This window comes from Trachemys scripta, chromosome 7, assembly GCF_013100865.1.
Source record: "Trachemys scripta elegans isolate TJP31775 chromosome 7, CAS_Tse_1.0, whole genome shotgun sequence".
NCBI classification, from domain to species: Eukaryota; Metazoa; Chordata; order Testudines; family Emydidae; genus Trachemys; species Trachemys scripta.
Window position 1 is genome coordinate 115,542,641 of NC_048304.1, and position 27,354 is coordinate 115,569,994.

At 41.4% G+C, this 27,354-nt stretch overlaps 2 protein-coding genes across 10 annotated transcripts in view; one reads left to right on the plus strand and one right to left on the minus strand.

Moving 5' to 3' along the window:
• CASP7 (caspase 7) overlaps nucleotides 1-16,465 on the minus strand; it is a 32,155-nt gene extending 15,690 nt beyond the window's left edge. Inside the window, exons 1-3 of one of the 2 annotated variants that reach the window (XM_034777018.1) lie at nucleotides 16,293-16,465; nucleotides 12,781-12,854; nucleotides 12,118-12,236 (exon numbers count right to left, since the gene is read on the minus strand). In XM_034777018.1, the coding sequence (XP_034632909.1) occupies nucleotides 12,118-12,236; nucleotides 12,781-12,783 (122 nt within the window). In that variant the 5' untranslated portion in view covers nucleotides 12,784-12,854; nucleotides 16,293-16,465. Of the gene's footprint in view, nucleotides 1-12,117; nucleotides 12,237-12,780; nucleotides 12,855-14,184; nucleotides 14,204-16,292 lie in introns of those variants that run through there. The other variant, XM_034777019.1, reaches the window with a different exon arrangement.
• A 3,270-nt stretch (nucleotides 16,466-19,735) lies between these two features.
• NRAP (nebulin related anchoring protein) overlaps nucleotides 19,736-27,354 on the plus strand; it is a 62,459-nt gene continuing 54,840 nt past the window's right edge. For 4 of the 8 annotated variants that reach the window (XM_034777513.1, XM_034777516.1, XM_034777515.1 and 1 more), the window contains exons 1-5: nucleotides 19,749-20,031; nucleotides 20,401-20,495; nucleotides 21,301-21,388; nucleotides 25,455-25,559; nucleotides 27,175-27,279. In XM_034777513.1, coding sequence (XP_034633404.1) covers nucleotides 19,960-20,031; nucleotides 20,401-20,495; nucleotides 21,301-21,388; nucleotides 25,455-25,559; nucleotides 27,175-27,279 — 465 coding nt within the window. In that variant the 5' untranslated portion in view covers nucleotides 19,749-19,959. Of the gene's footprint in view, nucleotides 20,032-20,400; nucleotides 20,496-21,300; nucleotides 21,389-25,454; nucleotides 25,560-27,174; nucleotides 27,280-27,354 lie in introns of all 8 variants that reach the window. The other 4 variants (XM_034777520.1, XM_034777517.1, XM_034777518.1 and 1 more) reach the window with 4 other exon arrangements.

Genomic DNA, 27,354 nt, shown 5'->3' on the forward strand with positions numbered 1-27,354 from the left:
GGGTAACGAAGTCTTACAGTGACATGTGATCATGTCACCTGAACTGGACTCCATCTTTAACTTGGGGCTTTTCCATTTAGAAGGAGGGGTGTGAACCCAGAGAGGGACAAAGGATTCCTGCCTTGTGCAAAAGATATATAATGGGGTGGAACAGAACAAAGGAGGCTGCAGTCCTGAGAAATCCCCTAGCTACCACCTGAGTTGGAACGAGGACTGTACCAGGAGAAAGGATTGGGCCAAGACTAGAAGACGGCTAGTCTGTCAAAGAAGCTTATTGGAACATCTCTGAGGGTGAGATTTACCTGCATTTAGTTTTCTACTGTATTAGGCTTAGACTTGCGTGTTTTATTTTATCTTGTTTGGTAATTTACTTTCTTCTGTCTGTTATTACTTGGAACCACTTAAATCTTACTTTTTGTATTTAATAAAATCACTTTTTACTTATTAATTAACCCAGAGTAAGTATTAATACCTGGAGGGGGCAAACAGCTATGCATATCTCTCTATCAATGTTACAGAGGGCGAACAATTTATGAGTTTACCCTGTATAAGCTTTATACAGAATAAAACGGATTTATTTGGGGTTTGGATCCCATTGGGAGCTGGGTATCTGAGTGCTGGAGACAGGAGCACTTCTTAAGCTGTTTTCAGTTAAGCCTGCAGCTTGTGGGGGACATGGTTCAGACTTGGATCTGTGTTTGCAGCAGGCAAACGTGTCTGGCTCAAACAGGACAAGATACTGAAGTCCCAAGCTGGCAGGGAAAACGGGCTCAGAGGTAGTCCCAGCACATCAGGTAGCAGTCCCAAAAGGAGTTTCTGTGACCCAACCCATCACATCTTAGCCTTTCTACTAAGAGCCAGCAAGGGATGGATGTGATGCTGACATCTAACTACTAATCTGTGTTTGAGAATATTGCCCATTATGTCACAATATTGTAAGTTGGACGGGTGAGCCAGAAACCGTATTAGTTTAAAATCTCAACAGAACCTTGTAAGGACTTTGGAGCTCTCCTCAGCATGGAAAATGTGTTGCTCTATGCCTCTGAAGTGGTCTGGAGGAAATGTTCATTATCAAAGTACTTCTAAAAATAGCTGTCTCTGGTATCATATTTGTTTTTAAGCATCAACTTAAGTGATACAATTTTCGTGGTCAGTTTCTATCTGTTGCATTTTTATGACCATGCTTTGGTTTGTTATTATAGGGTTTTCATGGCATTCCTACATTTTACTCAAGATTCACTCCTAACCGCTCTCTTTTACTCCTCCCTCCTCTTCAGATTTCCTAATCTAACACCCCCAGTTACCCTTCTCTCTCCTATTTCAAATCACGTCTTACAAGTACCTGTACTGGAAGCCTATCTGCAATAACAGACACAAGCCACTCTTTGTTTGTACCTGACTGGTACTTTTTAGGTTATAAATTCTTTGAAGCAGAGACTTTGTTCTTTGATACATCTACTTGAGTAAAGTGGCACGTACACTCAGAGCAGCCTACAAATAATAGATAATTATGCTGTCCCCTTTTCCCCTGAACTCTGTATTAGGTGGGCAGAGAAATACCTTTTTTGGGGTGGAAGGAACATGCCAATGCTTGAATGTCCAAATGCCCAGTATTTTATTTGTGCAAAGAATCATTTGTGTTATTAGTCTTTAAACAGAAAGGATATTTAGGTGGGTTAAGGAGTAGGCATATTTGGTGAGTGCCTTCCCCAACTACACAGATTGAAACAGACTTGAACACCAGATTTTAATATTGGCATTGGGATTGACAATGAAGTTTGTGCATAAAGTATTCAGGGTCAGGCTCTTCATGTAAGAAGTCAAGACACTGGAATGTGGAACTGAAATCACTATAACTGCTAGTTATAGAAAGGCAGGATGGTACTGTGGATAAGACATTGGACTGGGAATTGGGAGCTTGGGATTCATTCCCATCTCTGCTATTGAGCCACTATGATCTTGACAATTCACCTCATCTCTCTGTTTCTCAGGTTTCTCATCTGTAAAATGGGGATGAATCTTAACTTCCTCTCAAGTGCTTTGAAGAATGCTATGTAAGCCCTAAGTATTATTACTCTACTGAAATGTTCAACTGTAAACATTTATAAAATCTAATCATTGTTCCATCTTGTTTAACAGAGGTCAGTCTTTACTGTCATACCACTTTAGGAAATGGCTGAAAGAAAAACTGGCCAGTAGTTTAACAATTCAAGCATCCAACCCCTGATGACAAAGAAACAATTAACCTTTAAAAACACAGGGAAGATAAATGGAATTTAAACAAATGTTTTACACTACCAATTTGCCTAGGGGGACCTGCTTATTTGCCTGAATTAACTGAAATTACTACCAGCGTTGAAGGATTTTCACTAATAAAATAACCAACCTTGGAAGACTTCTAAACCATACTTTAGAAAAATACTCTGATGAGAAAGTGAGGGGACTTTCAAATATTACCATAAGAACCTTTTCACCAGAACAGAAACCCTTCCTTCAGAAAAGAAAAGGGAACTTAGGTCCTGACTGGAGCTGAGTGAATAATTATTTGATTGGGTAGCTGAATTGAAAAAAAATCTGGAAAAAAAAAACAAGCCCCCGCCCCCCAACCCCCGTCATTTACAGTTGAATCAAAACTGATTTTTTGTGTTTTTCCTCACTGAAATCAACCAAAAACTGTTTTAGGTCAAAGTAAACATTTTGTTCAATCTGAAATATTCTTTTCCATTTATTTCCATTATATCTTTGGGTGGTTTTACACTTTCTACAATTTTTTAGAAAACAAATTAGCTTAATTTCTAAATGAAATGTTGTTTTGAAGGAAATTAAAAATATTTTGTTTCAAAAATGACAAAAAACTGTTTAGAGTTTTTCTTTTCTTTTTTCATTTTTTATTTGGCCTAAATTATTAGCTGAATTTTACACACATTCTCAAATAGTTTAATTCAACCAAAAAATACAATTTTGGGGTGAATATACTAATTGCTAAAAAATCCTCTCAGCTCTAGTCCTGACAACACTGTGCATCTGAATTCCTCCCCAAGCATCTGGCAACTTTTCAGATTGATACAGACATTGCAAGGGAATGCTTTGTATAAGAGATTCTGAACCCAAGAACAGCAAGTCAGAGAGCAATACTGTACCACATAAAAGGAGTTCTGAATAATTATTCCTGATGACGAAGTGTATCTGTGTTTAAAAACAATATTTAATGATGGCGAAAAGTTCCAAACTGATAATATCAGAGTTCAAAATGAACATTTATCAACAAAAAGTAAGGCACAGGCAGTGCCCCACTTCTTTGCAAACTACTTCACCGATGTGCCTCAATTTTGAGCGTCAACTGTGGGAAGGAGAGAGAAGAGGGCAAGTGTACTTCAGGCTTAAGCCCCAATATGGCAAACACTTATGCATGTGCTTAACTTTAGTATTGTGGGGGGCCCACTGAAATCAATGGGGCTATTTGTGACCGTAAAGTTAGGCTTGGGCATAAGAGTCTGCAGGATTAGCCATAGTGACCATTCAGTTCTCAGCTTCTTTGCTAAGACTGACAATCAGTTCCAGTGGCGTTTTTTAGGAAAACTTTGGAACTATACGGTGACTGTAACTCACTGCACAAAGGCCACTTAAAAGTTTTCAAAGGTGCTACCCACCTAGACTGAACTAAAAGAGGGAGTTAAGCAACAAAGGGCCTAGATTCTCCTAAGCCATCCAATGGCTTAGGCCCTGATCCTGCAAGTTACTCCACAAAAGCTTCCCCCACAGGCAAAGCCCCTGAAGTCAATGGCTCTCTGTGGAAGGAGGGGTCTGCCAAGTACAGCTGTTTTCAGGATCAGAACCTTAGGGTGTAACTTCTGGCATGTCTTCCATCTTGTAGATGCACCTAGAGTTCGAGATGGGCAGTTTATAAAATCTAAACAAATACCTTGTTCTTTTATAACTACGTATTAGCTTGAGTCACAGTCAATAGTATTCAAAATTAATTCTCTCTTCGAAGTTTTATTCACTACAGGAAGCATAGTGGAGCTCATTCAGTTTCATGTTAGTACAAATGTTGGACATAACAGGCTGTATCTGACAAGTATTGTGTAAACATTTAGCAACAGTTAAAAAATAAAAAAAAGAATCAGGCAGCAGTCTCCCGTTCTTTTGTACACAGCACGTTGTCTTCTGCAAATCTCTATTCATACACTTACAAGATAGCACTGCAGTGTAACATTCACAATTAAATGGAGCCAATAAAGTGCAAGCTCTATTCTCTAACCCTTGGTTTACATTTCTGCTACTCTGCCTGACACTCTGTTGTGTGGTAACTCATGTATTTTTTGTGTGATATGATATGATTTATATACCACCTAAAAGTCACTAAGGGCCTTACAAACACAAACGAGTACAGATAACTTTTCAGGAGACAGTTCCATTCTGCAAGTCCTGTATGTATGAACCTCCCATCGGAGTTGTGCAAATTGAGATCCCGCAGGATTCGATTTTCGGCTGCATAATATACACAGAATTTCTAATTATGTTATATAACACCACCACCACAGGTATGAATATAAACTAAAGAGACATTTTTATATCAACATTATCCTAATAAAACGAAACAAAGCAAAGCAAAAAGTACACTTTTCCAGAATACCTTTGCATATGAAATGGCAAGAGTACTGCGCCCTCAGAGTGACCTTTAGCTGGGGAGAACACTATGTCTGAATTATTTTAGGGAATTCATTCATGACACTCCCACAAAGGCAGCAACAGAGGAGGAAGGAGAGATATGTCACTGTACAGTACCTTGGCTCATCATCAAATATCACTCCACTCTGCATCTGAAAATAGTTTCACCCTTGTGTCCAAGAGCAATTAATCTTCTTTAGAGATGTTAGGAACCCACCATGCTCAGGGCTATGATGGACAGTGAAGCAGGATGCTCTGCGTTCAGGCCCAAAGGTTCGCCTATGTCAGCAGTGGGTTACGCTGGACTTTTCTGTGGGGCTATTCAAACCCCCATGGCTATGGCCTAACAAGCTGCTGAGGTCATGCAGGCCTGATCCACCTTTGCTGACAGGCAGAAAACATCTCATCACTATGATTCTATCAGTGCTCCGGTGCAGGAGTTTAGGAAAGGAAAGTGAGGTGGAAGGGCACAACTTTACCTTTTAACAAACTCTTACCCACCACAGCAGGATAAAGAGCATTTCTGAAAACTTTTAACCCAAGCGAACAGACAGTTAAAAAAGAACAACAAACCCTTAGCACGCTGTATCTTAAAAATAATTCCCATAGATTTACTCTTTATGTATTCCAAAGCCTATTAATTTTGTTTGCATTTTTCCATTTCTTTGTTGTTGGTTGGTTATGTAAAAATGGAAAAAATAATAAAATGACATGTGTGATTTGCTTTCCCCTAAACTTTGAATTATTTTTATTATCTTGGCTTCCTTGCAAAGAGACAGACAAATTACTATAATTAAAAGCAAACCTGATACTTGATCCGCTGCTAGGTTTGCCACCTATCCAGGTTTTCCTAGGATCACTTTTTGGAAGTAGCTGTCCTGTAAGATATCTGTAAGGGTGCTCAGTACACACTGCCAAGTGTTGGATTTTATGGATGTCCTGGGTATTTATCCTGGATGTCCTGGTTTTTCGTACCTCAGAGGTGCAAATCCTACCTGCTGCTGTGATTACTAAAATAAAGTTCCAAGATAGCTGAGCATTTACACGATGTACCATACGCAAATGTCTCCAAGAGGAAAGAACAAGTACCGATTGGGTTTAATGAACTTTATGCCAATACCAGCCTGGCTGCAGGTCTTTTCTAGTGATTGAGTTCTAGATTCTCTCTCTCTCTCTCTCTCTCTCTCTCTCACACACACACACACACACACACACACACACACACACTAATTAGAAGTGAAAAATTCCTGGTGTGTTACATTAGAAAAAAATCTTCCAAAGTATACTTTTATTACTCACACAGGAATTGCCATAACCAGCAAAAACCACCTAGTCCAGTAATCCTCTCTCAAACTGATGAAATGCCAAATGCTTCACACAGAAAGCACATATGATTTTTATCATTGTTACATACTGTTTATATTATAATAGCACCTACAAGCCCCAAACCTGCAAGATCCTCATTGTGCTTGGTACACTAGAAACACAAAGAAAGAGAGCCCCTACCTGAGGGAGCTTACAATTGAACTAGACAAGACAGAGAAAGAATGGGTGAAAAGAAAGGATCATTATCTTCATTTGACAGCTAGGGTACTAAGACACAGGGATAGTAAGTGACTTGCCAAAGGACAAAAAGGAAGCCTGAGGCAGAACTGGGAATTGAATCCAGATTTCCCAAATTCCTAGTCCAATGCCATAATCACAAGCCCATCCCTCCTCTCAATACAATGTGGACAAAATATCTTCCTGATCTACCCACATTGTGTCCATCACCATTGTATCTGGACACAATCAGTCTATGGTTCCAGATAGTGAGAGATCAATCAGCTATTAACTGTAGCAGGAAGCCTGACAGCCCGGCAATTTTTATCCTCGCTGTTGTGAGGACACAGGAAATACAGATTATTTAAAAAAAATTAAACATGTATATGAAAAGTAATATTCGATGGCAGCAAAGCTCACAGTTTAACTATGCATTGCGGTAAAAAATGTACAAAGGTGCTGCTGAAACAAATGAGGTGTCATTCAGCTCATCATTCAACACTAGGAGAAGGCAGGAGCACTTAGACTTCATGAGTGACTAATTTCACATTTGCTTTGGAAGCAGATGCTGACAACCCTACTTGTTTTTCTGTAAATAAGGCAATGCTGTTCCATATTGAGGGGCCTCTTTTCCCAAAGTTCAGCATTTCAAGTGGCCTGCACAATACAGGGTGGGCAACTTATAAAAATGTATGTGGATGTGAGGGGAAGCCAAACATGTGCGCGCTCTGAGAAACAATTCATCCTGAAATCCTTACCTGTGATGTATCTTGTCAAACAAATAAAAGGAAACTGCTGGTAATCAAAGGTGGGTGGAAAATAACTCCCAGGAGGATGAAAGAGAACAACAAAAGAGCGTCTCTTGTCAGCCTTAAATTCCCCATCCCTCTACATCTCCAAAGCTGTCATTGTAACAGGTTATTAATCCATGTACACGTATATTCTTCAAATGATTCAGGTCTGATTGAACAAAGTACTCTACCAACCTACCATTCTAGTTCCAGCATGAGAGTCACGCAGCAGACTCTGGTTTTGTGCAAATACATGAAGAAAAAAAAAATAGCACCACTAACGCCATAATTCCCACTCCTAACCCCCGCTTCCAAAAAGAAAAGAAAAAAAAAAGTGAATTTTTGATGACATTTTAATGTAGATCCTTAGCTGATGTTTACTGGGGTACATTCACTTCAATAAAGCTATGCAGACTTTGCACTAGCTAAAGATTTGGCTCTTTGTTTTTAAAAAAATTGATACACAGAGACATGGGTGGTGAAAGATTACCTGTCAGGGATGGTCTAGATAATACTTAGTCCTGCCCTGAGTGCAGGGGACTGGACTAGATGAACTCTTGAGGTCCCTTCCAGTCTTAGGCCTGGTCTACACTAACCCCCCAATTCGAACTAAGGTACGCAACTTCAGCTACGTGAATAACGTAGCTGAAGTCGACGTACCTTCGTTCGAACTTACTGCGGTCCAGACGTGGCAGGCAGGCTCCCCCGTCGACTCCGCGTACTCCTCGCGCCGAGCAGGATTACCGGAGTCGACGGGGAGCACTTCTGGGTTCGATTTATCGCGTCCAGACAAGACGCGATAAATCGAACCCAGAAGTTCGATTGCCTGCCGCCGAACCAGCGCGTAAGTATAGACAAGCCCCTACAATTCTATCATTCTATAATTTCAGTCCAGGGTTCTCATAACCTGATGCTCTATAGCCCCAGGAGAAACAGGAAATATGAAAAAGTTCTATATACTTGTAAGTCTTTTTCATCTGAATTTCAGTTTGCAAAACAGAAAAAAGCTCATGTAAAATGTGAGTGTATATTCTATTTAACTGAGGATGTCATAACCGCTGATGAGCTGAAGAGCAAAACACAGATGGATGATGTTTCTGGTAAAGCGACTTTCAAATTGATTATAATAAGCATTCTCTGTTTAATTAAAATTAGAGCTCTCAAATTGTTATAGTTTTGTGCTTTGATTCCTTACTGAAGGCAAAATGAACTACTTTATAGAAATACTGTAGCAACATTACAGAGACCCAATCAGCTCAGCTAACTCCATCTCAAGAAAAACTTACGGGGTAAGTTAGGGACCTTTTATTGTTTTTACCCTTTGCACCTTTGAGGAATGAATAAATAATGCTTTGTTGCAAAGACGCTATTTGTACATCGCAGCAAACATCTACTGTCACAGGCGCCCAAGGGAAAAGCTTACAGGTGCCAAAATTGAATTGTGCCCGTGTTGTTAACATGGTTGAGAAACAGGAGGCTGCAGCCCGGAGCTCCTGTCTAAGATGGTAGAAGCATGTGACTCCATACAGAGTTAACTGCATGAAGCTAGGCCTGTCGCCTAAGGCAGGGGTGGGCAAACTTTTTGGCTTGAGGGCCACATCTGGGAATAGAAATTGTATGGTGGGCCATGAATGCTCCACCAAAATTGGGGTTGGGGTGCGAGTGGGGATGAGGGTGAGGGCTCTGATTGGGGGTGTGGGTCCGGGATGGGACCAAAAATAAGGAGTTCAGGGTGCAAGAGGGGGCTCCAGGCTAGGGCAGGGGAGTAGGGTGCGGGGGAGGAGGGGTGAGGGCTCTGGCTGGGGGTGGGGGGATCGGGGGATGAGGAGTTGGGGGTGCAGGGGGGTGCTGGGGGCGGGGGTGGGGGGGTGGGGGGGGGGGGAGGGGGGTCAAGGCTGGGGCAGGGGGCGAGGCTCAGAGGTGCAGGCTCCAGGCAGCGCTTACCTCAAGTGGCTCCCGGAAGCAGTGACATGTCTCTTCTTCAGCTCCTTGGCGGAGGCGCAGCCAGGCATGCTGCTCTGCATGCTGCCCTGTCTGCAGGTACCGCCCCTGTAGCTCCCATTGGCTGCGGTTCCCGCGTAGGAGTCGGAAGGGGGGCCATGCCACTGCTTCCAGGAGCTGCATGGAGCAGCCCCCAACCCTGCTCCCTGGCTGGAGCGCCGGAGCGGAGCAAGCCCCAGACCCCGCACCCCAACAGGACCTCGAGGGCCGGATTAAAACGGCTGGTGGGCCGGATCCGGCCCGTAGTTTGCCCGCCCTGACTTAAGGGGTGCACTTGAGGGGGTCTAAGCCTGGAAGCTGTTACAGTAACTTAAGAGTTCTTAAATAGATACTTATTTATATACTAGATAACGCTTTCCAACTGAGGTCTGATCTACACTAAAGTGTAAGATGCCTTAGGTCGACCTAACTATGCCAGTATACACACTACAGCTTTGTTCCTGCACATGTAAGTGGCCTGCTACACTGACATAATAACTCCACCACCACTAGAGGCGTAGGGTTTATGTTGGTGTAGTGAGGGCAACACAGTGTCCCTGCAGACACTGCCTTACTTACACCTACTGGCTGTCATTCTTGTCAATATCATGGTTCCCCTGAAGCCGCCTTCCCAGGGGAGCACGGCAGCTGACCAGACTCTGGGTGCGGATGTCCCCACTGGAAGCCTGGATGACCCGTAGCTCTCAGCTTCCCGCTCCCCACCAGGAATGGGGCAGCCGCACCAGGCTTCTTGGCACCCCGCCAGGAACGTGGCAGCCAACCAGACACTGGACACGGATTTTAAAATTTTTTAAAATGCCTTGTTACTATTTGGGGTAACATCTTTGAAATTCCAAGTGATGCTTAAGTGCATGAAAGATAAGATATTAAAGCATCCTGTGGAGAAATGAGAATTTTTTACAAAGAGATAAAGGCATATAAAAGTATTAAAATATCACACAAAGCAGATGAGAAAAATGTGATATGTATTTTTGTTTCCAAAGATCACATGAAGAATGCACATACATTTTTCAAATTATCAGCCAAATTTTCTCTTAACCATTAACTTTTCATACTTTTATTGTCATCAAGTTTGCCATGCAGTACCTTGCGATTTCTGCTCAGCAAAATAAAAACCATATCAATTGCTCATACAACTGTGATTCTCTATATGACAGAGTGATCACTCTCTGGTGATTTTTTTTTAACCAACAAAAACGATATTAGCCTGCCATCTAGTGGTAATGAAACAAAACAAAAAAGCAGGTGATTTTTAACAAATCAGCTTGTTTCCTAAAATGGTAATAAATCTAGAAAGCTTTTCAAAAAGATGAAACATACAGAATTAAATTCCCCTAACTGGAAGAAAAGAAGAGAAAAATTGCCATGTTGCAATCAATAGCTGACCCTGGGCCACTTGGCATGTGTCTAAGGCAGAGGTCCACAACTGGATTGACAGCATCACAGATTTGCTGTGGAAAAGCCACAGAATGGAAATTATTTCTTATCAGATTGGCAACAATTTATGCTGTGGTCTGCATCATAAGTTTTACTGCACTGAGAGAAATACACCATACTGGCATAGATTTTCAACTACTTCCGTTCTCGACTCTAGGGCTGCATGGAACTGAATCCCCAAGCTGCAGCCACAGAGGGGTTAACAGGAGCTGCAAAGTTCTTTTCCCTTCTGCATGGCTTGCAATTCACTTTCTATGGTGTATCACAGTTCTGTTCCCTTCTACTTTAGAACAAAGAGGTGCCTTGTTAACAGCACCAAGTTAACTGTTTTCCTTTCGTGCCCACATATGTACTTTAGCAATAATAAACTGAGTGCATAACAAATATTTCCTTGAAAGTACTGACCACCTGGTAGGAAAAGTTGATGGCAAGAACAAAGCCAACGACCATTAAATACAACCAAAATTAGCCACCAGGAAATATCTCATACTGAGGTGTTACTGGGTTGTAATGTTAGCTTGTAGACTAGAGCATGGTCCTGGCAGACAAGACACTTGGATTCTATGCCTGCTCTGACTTACTGTATGTGGCCTTTAACTTTGAGACTCTGGCTTTAAGGTACAACTAATGTCCAGAAATATTTTTTAAGAGTGATATAGTTTCAATTTGTAGATTCAAGGTATTCCCAAAGAATGGATGCCTGGTACAGTAGCTAGTCAGACTGCTCAAATAATTTCTCAACACACAATGGTCTTCATTAACAAGAGGTAAACTGTAAGCAATTTAGCATAAGGATGGAAATCGACTATTTCCCCTTAGAACACACAAGCTATTATGCTGTTAAAACAAGTTTAATTAATTTTAAATGAATAAGCCTTTTAAAAAAGTTTTGTCGGGTTCTGGAAGTGAAATGTTACATCCTCCATTTTATATCTGCAGAAATTGTGAGGTTGTGGTTATAATAATAATAATAATGCTGTACTCAAAATATTTAGGAAATTGATTATAATATTTAGCCTTTCTATTGGGCTATAATATTTAGCCTTTCCCTCAGAGAACCTCAAAGTGCTTTATGTTGATTGACTGAGCCTCACAAAACACTCATTTTAGAAATAAGAAAATGGAGGCAGAGAAATTAATGGACTTGCCTAAGCTCACACTGTGTCTGTGGCAAGAAGAAAACTCAGATCACCTGACTCATAGGCTTGTGCTTTAACCCTTTGATCAGACTCTCTGTTCAAGAAAGAAAGAAAGCCAGGCCACATATAGATTTAAAAACAACACTGTAACCATCCATGTTTGAAAAATAACCACAAAGAATTATTATTATTTAATAAAACCTAAAATTAAGCCAACTAGGAATTTCCAAGATTTTCATCTTTGAAATCATGGGAGTACAGTAAAAGTGAAGAATCAGCATCATGCATCGTGGTCAGTTTCTCCTTCCCATACAGTCATGCACTGTCTGGATAGAGAAATACTTTCAATGGACATGAGGTGTATAAATTCATAAGCAGCACTGACAGAATTTAATTTTTTAAATCCTGACAAAGTTTTTATGGCATATTTAAGATTTTTTCTAGCAGTATTTCTTCACTTTTGGGGCAAAGATGATCTGGGATTCATTCCATTGCAAATAGACTGAAATGTAAAAATAAAATAAAACTAAGCTTACTTTGCAAACAAGGAGAGTCTGGAACTTCTGTCTGGCCTTGCATCCACCGTATCACCTTGATCTCCACCTTGGTCTTCATCCTTCTGTGCGGTCACAGGACCGGATTGATTTCCTTCCATCTATGCACACAGAATAAAACAGAGAACTAGAATACAAGTGTCCTTCAAGGAGTGCTACCATTTTTTTTTTTAAACACTTCTGTAACTAAAAAGCCTAATAAACCCCCCAGTCATTACACCAAATACATTTGGGGCTAATTATCAGTCTGCTATGTTGCGTGATGTTTCATAGGCTAGGGCCTGGTCTACACTGGGGGAGTGGGGAGGAGAAAGGGGGGATTGAGCTAAGTTATGCAATTTCAGCGGTGAGTCGACTGCTGCCGCTCCCCCGTCGACTCTGCCTGAGCCTCTCGCGGCAGTGGAGTGGAGTACAGGAGTCAACGGGAGAGCGCTCGGGGATCAATTTATCGTGTCGAGACTAGTGTAGACATACCCTAGGAGTAGCCATGGTTTTTTGGATCCTGCATCAATCCAATACTACATGTATTCAACCACCGCTGTTACATTTTTTATCATAATTATTAAAATTGACTTTAAAAATCAGTCCATACACTGCAGCTAAGATCAAAAATAAAAATACATTTCTAGTGAAAAGTCCTCATACCATGTTTTCAAGATGCTTTGTAATCCTGTCAATGTGGATCAAAACCAGTATGTTGGAAAGGCAGCACTAAAAATCTGAAATCAAAATATTTATGTTATTCCATTGAAGTTATAATCCAATTTGAAGATACCCTGAAAACTCAAAAATAACAATTTTGCTTTTTCTAGAGACAAGTTTGGTGAGGTAATATCTTTTATTGGACCAACTTCTGTTGGTGAGAGAAACAAGCTTTCTGGCTTACATGGAGCTCTTCTTCAGACTTCAGACTAACTAGTTTCCCAGACCTGAAGAAGAGCTTTGTGTAAATTCAAAAATCAATCAATCAATCAATCAATCTCTCTCTCTCTCTCTCTCCCCCCCCCCCCCCCCCAAAAGAAGTCAGTCCAATAACAGATATTACCTCACTCACTTTGTCTCTCTAACATTCTGGAACCAACATGGCTACAACAACATACAATAATGGAAGATTTCAATTTTTCTCACATACATACATATATATCCAATTGTGTTTGGTGGAAAAGTACAATGATGTGACTCATGGATGTAGATCAGTCTTAATTTTGAATTTCACTACTTCTCTCTACTTCATATGTTATGTGTTTTATATTTTCCCAAGATTAGTATGTTTTTTAAAAAAGTAAAGAAAGTTATGCTCAGAAATTAAAAAGCATATTACTCTTCTAAGATTTCGTAGCAGCCCCTTAGGCAAATTATGGTACTTGGGACAAATTCTGCTTTCAGTCACTCCAATGTAAATTCAGAGTAACTTCACTAAAGTCAGTGGAGTTGTTTCAGAATTACACCAGTGTAACTGAAAGCAATCATTTCCCCTGTATAAGAAAAAACATACTATTTACCAGGTGAAAAGGTTTTTTTTAATCACAGTATTCAATGGAGAGCAGAACAGTTGATGCTTGCCCCATTCCTGCAAACAATTGCTGATTAAAGTAGTCCTTACTCATGCATGTCCTATCAAACTCATCAAGTGATAGATTAGAAACACGGACTGTCAGATTAGATACCAGTGGATTGTAGGACTATGCAAACAGATATTAGATAGGTTGTGTGGACATTGATCTGAATACTGTGTACCAACCCCAGTGCAGGCTGAAAGTAAAAGGGAAAGTTGTTTTCAGCCTCAGCAGATTTTAATTTGATTTCATTGGGAATCCTCACAGTTCATAAAGGACTAGGGATAAGTCTGATGATATTTAATATGTTTCTCGGTGATCTGGAAAAGGACATGAACTCTGAGGTGCTGGAATTTGTAAATTACACAAGATTATTTAGGGAAGACAAGGAATTTCAAAGGAACCCAATAAGATAGGTGAATGAATGCATGAAAGAAAATGAGTATTAATAAATGCAAAATAATGCACAAATAGAAGGAATAATTTGTACTACCTATGGGAATTGCGGGATTCTAAATGAACTGTTAGACTCTCATGGGTGTGATTTTTTTTTTTTTTTTAAACTAAAATAGTTACACCACTGCAATGCCTAGTGTGGAGGCAGTTATACCAGTATAATGTTATCTTATAGCAATATAGCTTATTCCCTTTCCTGTACAGGAATAGACAGTGGCATAAAACGCCTTTATACCAATAGAACTGCATTCCCACGTAGACAAGGCCTAAGGTGGGGGGGGGGAGAGGAAGGGAAGAATCTCTGGGGCTAAAAGAAGAGGAAAAGAAAGGGATAAAACATTGAAGATTGGAGAAAGACTCAGACACTGGAAGTGGAGGGTCAGATGCTAGGAGGAAGCAGGGGGTTAGAAAGTGTGGCCAGAAAGGGGGGGGGGGGGGAGAAGGAGGATTAAGCTCAGGGGTGCATAGGAAGGAGGACAGGATCAGGCTCTGGGGCCAGGGAGAAAAAGGAACTTAGAGGGGGTTAGCTGCTAGTGGTCTGAAGGGAAGGAGGAGGACAGGGTCAGATTCCTGGGGACAGGGAAAAGGGACAGATGATGTTGGAAGATGGGGTCCAGGAGCTGGGGTGGCAGAAGGAGGGTTAGAGGTAGGGTTGCCACCTCTGAAGTACAAAGTACAGAATGATCCTGAGCCCGTAAGACAGGACATCTGGCATGGTGTACTGAGTCCCCTTACAGATATGCCAGGACAAAAATGGGGCAATCAATGGTTACAGGGTGGGGTTAAGTGCTAGGAAGAGAGGGGGTAGGGGTGGAAGGTGGTGTATAGACTTAAAGGGTCAGGCATGGGGTGGAAAAAGTGGGGTTAGAGCTGAGGTCTGAAGTCTGATATGGGAAAGGAGAGGAGAGAACTGGAGAAGAGGTTAGAGGGATCTGACAGGAGGCAGAACATGGGGTTAAGCTGGTAGGGGTAGATACTGGGGAAGGAGGGAATAGGATCGGGGAGGGGTGGGAGGACAGGGTTAGAGAGTATCAGGCATGGGGGGTAGAGGATAGAGGGGAGGCCAGGAAGGGGGTAGACCAGTGGTTCTCAAACTATTGTATTGGTGACCCCTTTCACATAGCAAGCCTTTGAGTGCAACCCCCTTCCCCCCTATAAATTAATAACACCTGTTTATATATTTAACACCATTACAAATGCTGGAGGCAAAGCAGGATTTGGGGTGAAGGCTGACAGCTAGTGACCCCCTGAGGGGTACCGACCCCCAGTTTGAGAACCCCTCCCTGGGGTAGACAGAATGGGTTAGCGGGTCAGGCAGGGGGGATTGGATGTTGGAGCTGGGGTCAGGTACTGGGGAGAGGGTCAAGCTGGGAACGGGAGGCAGGAAGTTTGTGGGAAGGGTGAGGTAAGGGGTGGGTGGAAGGAAGGGGGGACAAGGGGGATGGAGCTGGGGTCCGGTACAGGGGAGAGGGTCAGGCTGGGAACTGGGGAGGCAGGAGGTTTGAGTGGAGGGTGAGGTAAGGGGTGGAAGGAAGGGGAGACAAGGGGGATGGAGCTGGGGTCAGGTACTGGGGAGAGGGTCAGGCTGGGAACAGGGGAGGCAGGAGGTTTGAGGGAAGGTGAGTGGAAGGAAGGGGAGACAAGGGGGATGGAGCTGGGGTCCGGTACTGGGGAGAGGGTCAGGCTGGGAACGGGAGGCAGGAGGTTTGAGTGGAGGGTGAGGTAAGGGGTGGGTGGAAGGAAGGGGGGACAAGGGGGATGGAGCTGGGGTCCGGTACAGGGGAGAGGGTCAGGCTGGGAACTGGGGAGGCAGGAGGTTTGAGTGGAGGGTGAGGTAAGGGGTGGAAGGAAGGGGAGACAAGGGGGATGGAGCTGGGTCCGGTACTGGGGAGAGGGTCAGGCTGGGAACGGGAGGCAGGAGGTTTGAGTGGAGGGTGAGGTAAGAGGTGGGTGGAAGGAAGGAAGGAAGAGGGGACAAGGGGGATGGAGCTGGGGTCCGGTACGGGGGAGAGGAGCAGCCCGGCTGGGAGCAGGGGTGGGAGAAGGGGATCGGAGAGCCGGACACGCCCCGGAGGAGGAAGGAAGGGGTCAGACGGGGATAGTTGCCGGGGGGGGGGGGGACGCTCGCCTAGCCAGGGCACTGACCTTGCACCGTCCTCCCCTGTGTCTGCCGCGGTCCCGGTCCCGGTCCCGGTCCCGTCAGCGCGGTGCTCTGGGACCGCACGGGGCAAAGCGAAAGGAAAAGTGACGGGACCCAGGCCCGCCCTCTGCCGGGCGGGCAGCTGCGGCCGCTCTTCCGGGTCAGGGGCAGATCCGATCCCCGCCTCCCAGGCTGCGGCCCCCTATGCCGCCCCCGAGGGGCAGGGGGTGGGGACCGAACTCCTGACGCCCCCCTAGCGCGAGAGGGGGCGGGGCGAAGCTCCCCAAACCTGCCCCCATCAGCCCTGTGGGGAGCCCTGCGCCCCGCAGACACTCCTCGGGGGCAGAATTTGGTGCGGAAATTTGCCACCTTCTCGCTATTTTGCGGCATTGGAGCCCTGAAAAGGGAATCTTCTAAAATCTCATTGCCCTCTTGCCAACCCCCAGCCTTCAAAATCCTGTGTCCGGCCACCCAAAATCCTGAGCTTGGTTTAACAGTCATGAGGGGGAGGGGTTGAAAACAAACAACCCATAGTCCCTTGGAGTTTCTTTTTCATTCCCTTCTGGTTTCTTAACAATTAGGGTGTGAACACAGTATTGCCAAGTCCAAATGTTCGGCAATCAGGAGTCTGGCCCTAAAAGTCATGAGAGTGGCTTACAAATCATGAGGTGTCTTTAAAATAATAAGTGTGTGTGTGGAGGGTATTTCTCTTCTAGCTTTTGAATCTGTGAGCTGTGTTTGCTTCATGTGTTCAAGTGTTTCTCTACAACCATGAGGGTTAGAAACCTATTTCTTTTTTAAATGAAAGCTGAGAGTCTCATGGTTCCAGTAGATGGGCCTTTTAGAAGAACTAAAAATTTTGTAACTGACTGAACTAACTCCTTATGACTGCTGGGGTCTTAACAGGTCACTGTGTAAGCTCAAAAGCTTATCTTTCTCACCAACAGAAGGTCAAATAAAAGAGACTTACCTCACTGACCTTATCTTTCTAAAATGTGTGAGACCCCCAATAAAATCAACACTGCATTTAGGTCACATTTTTAAGGTTTTCTCCATACCTGCAATACCTGAAATATTTCTTTTTAAAGCTGAGCTTCTCATGTATTCATATGACTTCATGAGCTAGGGTTTTAGAAAGACCCCAAATACCACAAGACCTGTGATAAAATCACAAAACTTGGTAACACCCTCTTCTAAAAGCAAGGCCGTTGTTGCTAGGAAACAGGTTTGGTTTTACTTGGAACAGCTCAATTTTTGTTTCTAATAAGCATGGTTTTTGTTCAAATCCTTTTTCATTTGGTAAAATTCACATAGCTAAGCAATTTTTTTCTACAGTAAAGGACCCACTGCCAGATGATTACAAAGTAAAATGTGTACCCTGCAGAATAAATTACAGTGGTAAAATAATTTAAAACCCCTGTGACATGCATAGATCTGCAGGTGCAACCCACATTGCAGGATCAAAGCCTTAAATGGTTAAAAATTGATTATCTAGATAAAAAATCCTAGATGCACAGCATAATCTGTATCCCTGATTTTAACATGCAGGTGTGAAAACTTGGTGACCTTACACCAAAACAGAAGGGCAATGAAGTCAACAAATAGAGAGCAGCACCCCTCTAAGGAACTCCAACAAGAACTGGAAATGCCAGACTGGACCCAGTCCTGTTTCATTCTTCCAATTCTAGACCACTGTTTAAAAGTAGTTAAAACATTTATTTTTATTTATTCTTATAATTTTTACTTCAATCCCATCCATGGCTTTGGCTGCTTTCGCAGTAATTAAAAATACATAATATGAATATAAGCAACATCATTGCTGCAATGGCCATTGTCATCTCCTCTCCTGGATAGAAGAACCTCAAGTGAGTTATTTAATAATATTATTATATTAGATTTTCTAGCTGTGATGTAACTAGGGCTATTATCTTGGCTCCAGTAGACTTTCCTCATCATTCCAACGTATTCAGCATGCAGCAGCTTAGGTGATTATGGCCTTTTACCATCCTACTGCATTATACCCAGGAACCCAACAGAGCCAATCCCAAATGTACTGTCCTCTTAATCTTTTGTGTACCTGATATACTCTGGGTATAAGAACTCAACTCTCAATCCTTGACTTCAGTGGGAGCAGTATTGAGACCAAAGGGCTCATCCTGTTAATATTTAGTACCAAGCATAGGCCCTAATCCTGTGAAGACTTACACATAGTCAACAGGACTATTCACAGTGCTTAAAATTAACCACATGAGTAAGTCTTTGTACAGTTGGGGCCATAGTGCTTACTACTGCGTCTCTTCAGAGCAGGGACTTTGTCAACTCCATTTTCTATGCAGTGCTAGTACGCTGTTAGCATTCAGTAAACGTAATAAGTTAAGCAGAGTTGGGTATCAGCAGGAATTGGATAGGAGGCTTCCTTATAGTACCTAACTGCTAAGGAGAGTGGTGTTGGGAATTCAATAGATTGTAGTTTACTCTAGAGGAAAGTACCTAGCAATGTCCCATTGTTAAGGGACACTGCTGTTGGAAGTTCTGTAATTCAGGTGAGATGTAAAACTTAGGTCCTGACCACTTGCAGTTGTGAAAAATTTCATGGTATCTTTTGAAGGGGAGGATTGGTAACCTCCAGTGTTAGGAGTCAGGTTTCAGAGTAGCAGCCGTGTTAGTCTGTATCTGCAAAAAGAACAGGAGTACTTGTGGCACCTTAGAGACTAACAAAACAGTTTACCTATTCACATTATTCCATAGTTCCATTTGGATGAGGCATTTTTCACTTTCTGATCTACACTGCTCTGCTGATGCGGTACATTATTAAATAGCTGCTTTGTGACTGCTCTTTTGTGGTTGATAGGCCAAGTGTCCCGTTTGTTAATGTTTGGAATTCTTTGAAATAAAAGGCTTCCCCCAACCGCATGTGGGGCCTCCCTGTATCTCAATGGCAGAAGCAATAGGAGGAGGAGAGGGGCAGAGAATGGGCTTGGTATTGGCTTTGCCTCCCCACAGCCCACCAAGTGCAGGTGAGTTGGGTTAAGGGGAAGTAATTTGCTATGGTCTGCGATGTAGCAGGAGCAAATGGGGAGCACAGAAGAAATTCTGAATCTCTGAGTTAACGTTTCTTCCCTGAACTTCTGGGGTGGCACAGCTACCTTACACAGGGCTGTTCCTAAAGGAACAGACTATCCCTTAGTGAGCTCATATACCCCACATGGAGGTGACCAGCTACCTACTAATTTGATAATGGTACTGTTGATACCATTAGCTCCATCATGGGATTATGACAGCTAGCATTAAACTGCAAAGCCTAGAAACTGAATGACCAGTTTCTATCATTCATATGAACATGATTCTTTTCTATGAGTTCACTCTTCTATTTAGAGAAAGATGTCACTGAGAGCTCCCCTTCTGTACGTACTTACCCAGTTGCCAAAATAACCCCTCTTAGTAACTGGCAGCTTTAAAAGCCAGCCAGCAGCTGACTTCGAAGCAGAAGGTCAGCAAAAGGGAGTGAGACACTTCGATTCAGAACTTTAATGTGATCCTGGACTGCAGAGCAAAAGGGCTTGATTGGGCTGTTTGGAGTGTGTTCCATACGGACTGGAAAGTCATCTTCATAGTCTTTGAACCTTTTGTGTATATATAGATATATATATTCTTCACTCTGTTGATTTCAAGATGAATGTGCAGCCTTGTGCTAGATGCGGCTTTGGGGTTTACTCTGCTGAGAAGATTAACTGTATAGATCAGGTCAGTAGACATTCTCTATCTTGGTCATTTTGAACATTAATAAACATATGCATTGGTACTTTACTTTTGGGCCTAATCCTGCTTCCATTGAAGACACTGCCAAAGCCCCTCAGACTGTACATTCTTTATTCCTACTGGATTTCAGAACTGAGATGAACTTAATTATAAAAGTTTGTTGGAACAAGATTAAAAAGAACAAACAAATTCGAAATGACAGTAGATCTATTTAGTACATGTTCATTCACACAGTGGGAAATGGTTATTAATTATATGGATAGAAGGGATCAATATTGCTGTTTAAAATCACTAGAATAATACAATATGAAATACAAGTAACTTTCACTATATTTTTATCTTTTGGAATTCTAGACATGGCACAAAGCCTGTTTTCACTGTGAAGTCTGCAAGATGATGCTAACTGTAAATAACTTTGTCAGCTATCAGAAAAAGCCTTACTGTCAAGCGTAAGTGTGTTTCCTTATAAAAAAATAATCATGGTGTAAAATTTAAGTTACTATAATTCATTAGAAGAGTATATTTGGGACAGATTCTGGGCTCACATATTGTGGTGTGAAACCAGAATAACTCTACTGATTTAGTTGGTGTTGGTCTTGGTTTGAGCAGGGGATTGGACTAGATGACCTCCTGAGGTCTCGTCCAACCCTAATATTTTATGATTCCATGATACTTCAGTGGAATTATTCTGGATTAATATGGGCAGCACTGGCAGATGAGATCAGAATCTGACCTCATATGTAACATTTCCACATTTGTCATGTTGTCTTGTAGCTTAAAAGACACCAAAATAAGTGTCATTTGAAGTATTTAGAAAAGTAAACTGTTGTGACTATACTATGATTTCTGTATCGGCGATTAAGAGTTAACAAGATGTGAATTCACTTAGTAGCCAGAAAAAATATGTAAAATGCAGATTTTAGAGGGAGGGTTTTTTCTGAAAGTTTTTTATTTCATAATGATCAATTCCTGTCAAATTTGTCATTTGAAAGGAAGAGATGACAGTTGTTTTTTATTCTATTATTCTCTTTTGTTATTAGAAACACAGCATTGATATGATATGATCATTAAAATTAATTTAGTTGTAGGCACCTACTTCATAAAACAATAACTTGTGTGTAACCCAATAGTCATGTTGGGGTGGGGGACAGGTTTGTTCAATGTTTTTAAGAAATATCAAACTAAAAAGAAAACCTATCTTTTTGGTGGTCAATAACATACATTTCTAATTTCCCATTACACTTTCTTTTGTAGCCATAACCCAAAAAACAACACATTCACAAGCATATATGAGACACCAGTAAATATAAACGTGAAGAAACAATCAGAAGCAGTAAGTGAGGTAAGAAGCTTTAGGAACAAGTGTGTTTTATATTCACATGTATTTTATGTTTAAAAAAGACACCACTGTAGTCATGTATTCTGTTCTAGAAATGTTCTAAAACACAAAGTCCAGACAGAAACTCCTTCTCCTCTCCCATGGTCTCTTTGAGAGTATTAAAAGTTTGTATCCAGGTTTGGATCAGAATTTTGCAAATGGGCTCATAATGGGCCACAACAATCAAATACACCCATCCTTAAGGGGTTTGAAATCCAGATTTGGATTTAAATTTCCCAGTTTGATCCCATCTGTAGTTTGGTTATGCTGGTATATAGAATTGTTACAATTGTCCCTTAGAAATATATCAATTTTATGTAGAAGACGACACATTTTGTAACATTTGTTATAAATATTTCAGTGAATGCTGGAGCTGGTTGGAAAATTTTGAAATTTAGACAAAATGAAGGAAAATGTCTAAAATTTTATATGCAGTGTTGTTGTAGATGAGTCGGTCCTAGGATATTAGAGAGACAAGGTGGATGAGGTAATTTTGTGGAATATTTTTTCCTTTTTTCAACAAGAAATTTTTTCCCATCTCTGGTGAATTTGTATCCTATGTGTTCAGGATTCATTTTAAAAAGAGGAATAATGTATTATGCCTGTTCAACTCTACAATGGAGAAACAAGGTGGGTGAGGTAACATCTTTCATGGAACCAACTTCCATTGGTGGGAGAGACAAGCTTTTGAGCTTACGCAGAACTCTTCTTCATGTCTGGGAAATGTATTCAGGGTGTCACAACTAAATACAGGGCGGAACAGATTGTTTAGTGTAAGTAGTTAACACATATTACATGTATTCTAGACCTGAAGAAGAGTTCTGCATAAGCTCAAAAGCTTGTCTCTCTCACCAACAGAAATTGGTCCAATAAAAGATGTTACCTCATCTGTGTTATCACTCTACAAGGCTACAACACTTCATACAGCTCTACATTATAAGGCCTTTGAGTTCCATTGCAAAGAAAGAGAGCAAAACAATAGTTTTGTCAGTATCACTAGGAAACCCCAAGGTAGAATTATAGCCTTACTTCTTGTACATTTGGGGCCTCACAGTCTTTACTCGGGCAACGAATCGATTTAATATTATTGGGAATCTTCCTGATTGAGAAGTGCAGGCTCAGTGTGTAAAGGGATACTTATCTAATATTCTAAGTGGCAGTGCTCACAGAAAATTGCTAGGAATGCTGAACAAAGCTGTGTAAACTTGATAGTGTCAGTCATGTGGGTTCATGAAGACATTTTCTTAAACTTTTTATCGCTTGTTTTGAATTCTGAGTTCAAATGAATCTGAAAACACCAAGCAAAACTTGACTGAAATCCCCAAGTCTTTGATACCAAGCCACAAAGTAGCTTCAGTTTTATTATAATCTGTACCCAGGAGGGTTTTCAAGCATCTTATGAACTTGGGCTGAGATTTATAAAAAATACAAAGTCAGGTTTTGCATGGTTTTGTTTTGAGAACATTTTTACTGAAATATTATGGGTGCATTGGATTTTCTTTTATCTGTATCTGTATCAAAGGCTGTTGTGCTCCTGAAAAACACTGGGGGAGCTCAAAGTCTTTTTGTTTGATGGCATTCTTTCCTGTCTTGTGGTGTTTTCCTCCAAAGACATTAGTTTCAATTTTGTATTTCTGGTAACTTTAACATTAGAAAAGTACATAGTAAGATTGCAAATAACCACTGGTAACTGGCCCATTTCCATATGTAATGTTGCTTTATTGACTTTAGTCCCCTTTGATACTATAAAAACTACTACTATTATTATTATACATAGTAAGCATAAACAGTGTGTTCATACATGATTTCACATCCTACTAAAAATTCTCTGTAAATAAGTTGTATTATTTAAATTATTGCACACACTTCATATTTTCTCTGCTTTCTGGACAATGCAGGCATCATACATTTAGCAGCATTCATCATACGTTGCACTTTTTCTCCCATTTTTCTTGCATGCCATTTTTATGCATCAGGTTTTTGCAATAACTCAGACACTCTTACAACAACAACCAGTATACTTCCTTTAAATTGCGTGTGACAGAGCTGGTCTGGAATGAGTCTGGGATTATTGCAGGTTCTATTTCTGTTTGCAGACTGTGATATGAGATTGCCGTTACTTCCAGTGTGTTTGTGTGTATATATACATGCAAGGCAAATTATAGTTCAGAGATCACTTTCCCTTCTTTTCTCACCTAGAGCAGCTCCTGTCCCTTTCAATCACATAGGGAATTTTGAACTCCAAAGGGGGGGTTGCTAAGTGTATTTAAGGGCCTGATTCTGCAGTTCTTACTCACTGAAAGTCCCCATTCACTTATATGGCAGTTTTTGGTCTAGAACTGCGTATGCTAAATGTATAAAAGAATTCTCACTTGAGAAAATATTTGCGCTGAAATGTTAATGATGTCAAGTAAAAAGCATATTCAACTGGTAAAATTGAATAAGCTTTTACTTGAGAACATTACATTACATTAGAGAACAAGGATGGTTTTGCTCTTAAGGCACTAAACTAGGACTCAAGATATGAGTGCAATTCATTGCTCTGCCACTGACTTCCTGTGAAACATCAGGCAAGTCACTTAATCTATCTCTGCTGCTTCTCTTCAGCTGTAAAATGGAGATATTGATACATATTTTCAGCATTCTTCTGTCTTGTCTATTTAGATTGTAAGCTCTTCAGGGCAGCAGCTGTTTCTTATGTGCAGGTACAATACCTCGCACCGATAGCGCCCTGATCTCAGTTGGGGCTTCTAGGTGCTATTGCAAAACAAATACTAAATTATAATAAAGTGAAGACATGGAGCTCAATTTTGCCAATAATTTACATTTGTGCAACCTCACTGACTTCACTGAGGTTGCACAGGATAAAGGAGGTAGAATATTACCCACTGACTGATACACAGGACCAATGTTTCATAGTAACACTTGACCTGTATGTTCTGTGCAGATTTCTCTCTTGATTTCAGTTGTCATTGTATTACTGGCGTCTAAGAACCAAATTCTCTTCTCAGATTTTCATGGTAGGTTTCAACTCCAGTGTGCTGCTCCTCCTATATGTATAACTCCAGTGTCAGCAGAATATCTTAGTCAGAAGCCACTTATGTGGACCAGAGAACAGATGTTTGCACTAAGGGATAAATCTAACCTCCTTCTCCACCGATACCTTAGGCAGTGGTGGAAGGCACGCAGAATGCAGGTCTGTGCTCCTTGCATTGCACAGAGTCTAGTGCTTGTGTGGTCTTCCGGTATGGCAGTTGGTAGGTGGAGGATGGTTGATAAACAAAAGAATCGAAGTAGAGTTGGCAAGTAAAGGGGACTCTGGTGGGGTGGCAAGGAAGAAGAGAGTGCAGTGAGCAATGGTTTCCCAAAGGCCGCAGAGTTTGGGTTGTCTAGGCCTGTGTGTTTTGTAGGTCCTAACATAAAATGGCGTGTCTCTATGGTCTGGCCTACACTAAAGGGGGGGACAGATTTAAGTTATGCAACTTCAGCTACGTGAATAACGTAGCTGAAATTGAAGTACTTAGATCTACTCACCGCGGTGTCGTCACTGCAATAAGTCAATTGCTGATGCTCCCCCATCGACTTTGCCTGTGCCTCTTGCTCCAGTGGAGTACCGGAGTTGATGAGAGAGCGTTTGGCTGTCAATTTATTGCGTCTGGACTGATCGCTGCCCGTCGATCTAGCGGGTAATGTAGACAAGCCCTATATCTGTATATCTTTAAAAATATATGGCTGGTTCCTCAGTTGATGAAAATTGGCCTAGCTTTCAATGCCAGTCTACACCGGTTGAGGATCTGGTACATAGATACACACACAAAATAGCAGAGGTGTGCATTTGTTCATAGCTTTATGATGTTAGGAAGTAAACAAAGTCTTGCACTGGTTTAAAATTATTCTCGCTGCAGTTTGCACTTACTGTATAGTACTATGTACCCAGGCATGTTCAGCACTTTCCCACCTTAAAATGATGGCCTCAGGCATCCATGATGCGAGAAAAACCTATACATAATGATGCCATTATTTTTTGTAGATTAAATATCGAGAAGAGGGGGAACGATTCAAATCGTTTTTTCACTGGGATGTGGCATCCAGAGATATGGAAGCGGCCCATAGAGTTCAACAGCTGGCCAGACAGGTTAGAGACATTCTTCAAGTACACATGTTCATGTGAGCAGCTAGTATGCAATCCACCAAGCATTGGCCTGGTATGAGCTACTGCCCCATGCTAAATGGGATGATTATTGCTGTGTTTTTATTCACCATATTTCAGTCATGAGAGTCCATTTATTATTATTTCCTTAATAGCTTGTTTAACTTTCACTTGCTTTTCCAGGTAGCATATTTTAGTCATTAAAAAGAGGATAGCAAGAGTCAGGAGATTTGGATTCTATTCCTGACTCAGCCATGGAGTCATGCGTGAGCTTGGTCAAGTCACTTACCTTCTCTGTGCCTTTGTTTCCCTTTCTGTAAAATGGGTATAATCAGACTTGCCCATCTCTGTAAAACTTTCAGAGATCCTCAGATGAAAAGTGCTGTGTTGTAAGTGCTAAGTATTATTATAATCCAACATTTGTCTTGCCACTTTTTCTATTTACTGCAAATATTGAATGAAATTCTGGCCCCATTAACGTCAATGGTAAAACTCCCATTGACTTCACTGCGGCCAAGATTTCACCCATTGTGTTTTGCTAGTGTTTTTTTTCTGCCTACCCCAGTTTCTCCTCTGACTTGATCCTGAAGTAGAGCCATAATGCTGAATTTGTGACAGTATTAATTTTCAAGGTGAGTGTCGCAAACACAGGATCAGGGACAGGAAGAAAGTGGGCAGGGAGTTAGGAATCCCTGATTAAACTCATCTATGCAAGCTAGTAATAAAGGGAGAACAGAAAACTACTGCCCAAGATAACTATTTTTTTTTTTTAAAGTTTTTTGCTAGTGTTAAAAAATAAATAAATCTCCCTTAACATAGAGACGGGAACAATAATAGAAAATGTAAAGGGCTAGCTCGATGATTTATTGGGCTATAGAACCATTCATCTTATTTTGGTGGTTCAGACCCATCCTACGTTAGTAATAAGTAAAATATGCTGCTTTTGAAATGGTCTAAGCCCATTATCACTCTTCTTGGCAGTCTCAGCAGACAGCCCAAATACTCACAAGTCTATAAATAACTGTCCTCTCGAGAAGATGTCCCTTTTGGCAGGGCAATCTGGATGCTGCCTGTGCAAGCAAATAGAGGACTTCACTTTTCAGAGCTTTCAATCTGGCACTTTTCACACTCTGGATTCTTATGAAATAAGTCTGACAAAAAAGCAAATATCAATCTTCAATTGCTGAATTTTCAGTTTTCAGATTTGCCTGCACATTTAGCACAGATTTAGCACCAATAGTAATGCTGGTCTAGCAAATTCATTGCTGTCTGCATGATGTTTGGCGATACTCAGCAAATGTTTTACTGGAGTTTTGGGAAATGGGCCCTAATTTCATATCATTTAAGCAAATCTTATGGAACGTGCTCAGAAATATTCTTTGATGTGGAAAGGGTCAGCACAAAATTCATGACATTTAAGATCTGCCTATGTTCTCCAAATGAGACTGAAGAGGAGCATAGACCTCATGCTTTCCCTCTGCATAGGAGTATGTTTCACCTATAATGAATGATGGTTTTCTTTTCCCTGCCTGGCAGATTAACTGTTCGGGTTTAAAAATGAGTAGACACATTTCCGCTGACTTAATCTTTCCTTTTTTAGAAAGCCTACCAAGCTGCATATGAGGAAAACAAATCCTGGTATTCTGGAACCATCCCAGATCCCGAAACGGTCAGGATAGCTCAGGCACAGAAGACTCTCGGTGATGTATGTGGGCTGACTTTTGCAATAACTTTATTTGTATGAGTTATAGTATTCTGAGGACTTTCCAGGTTAGAGTAG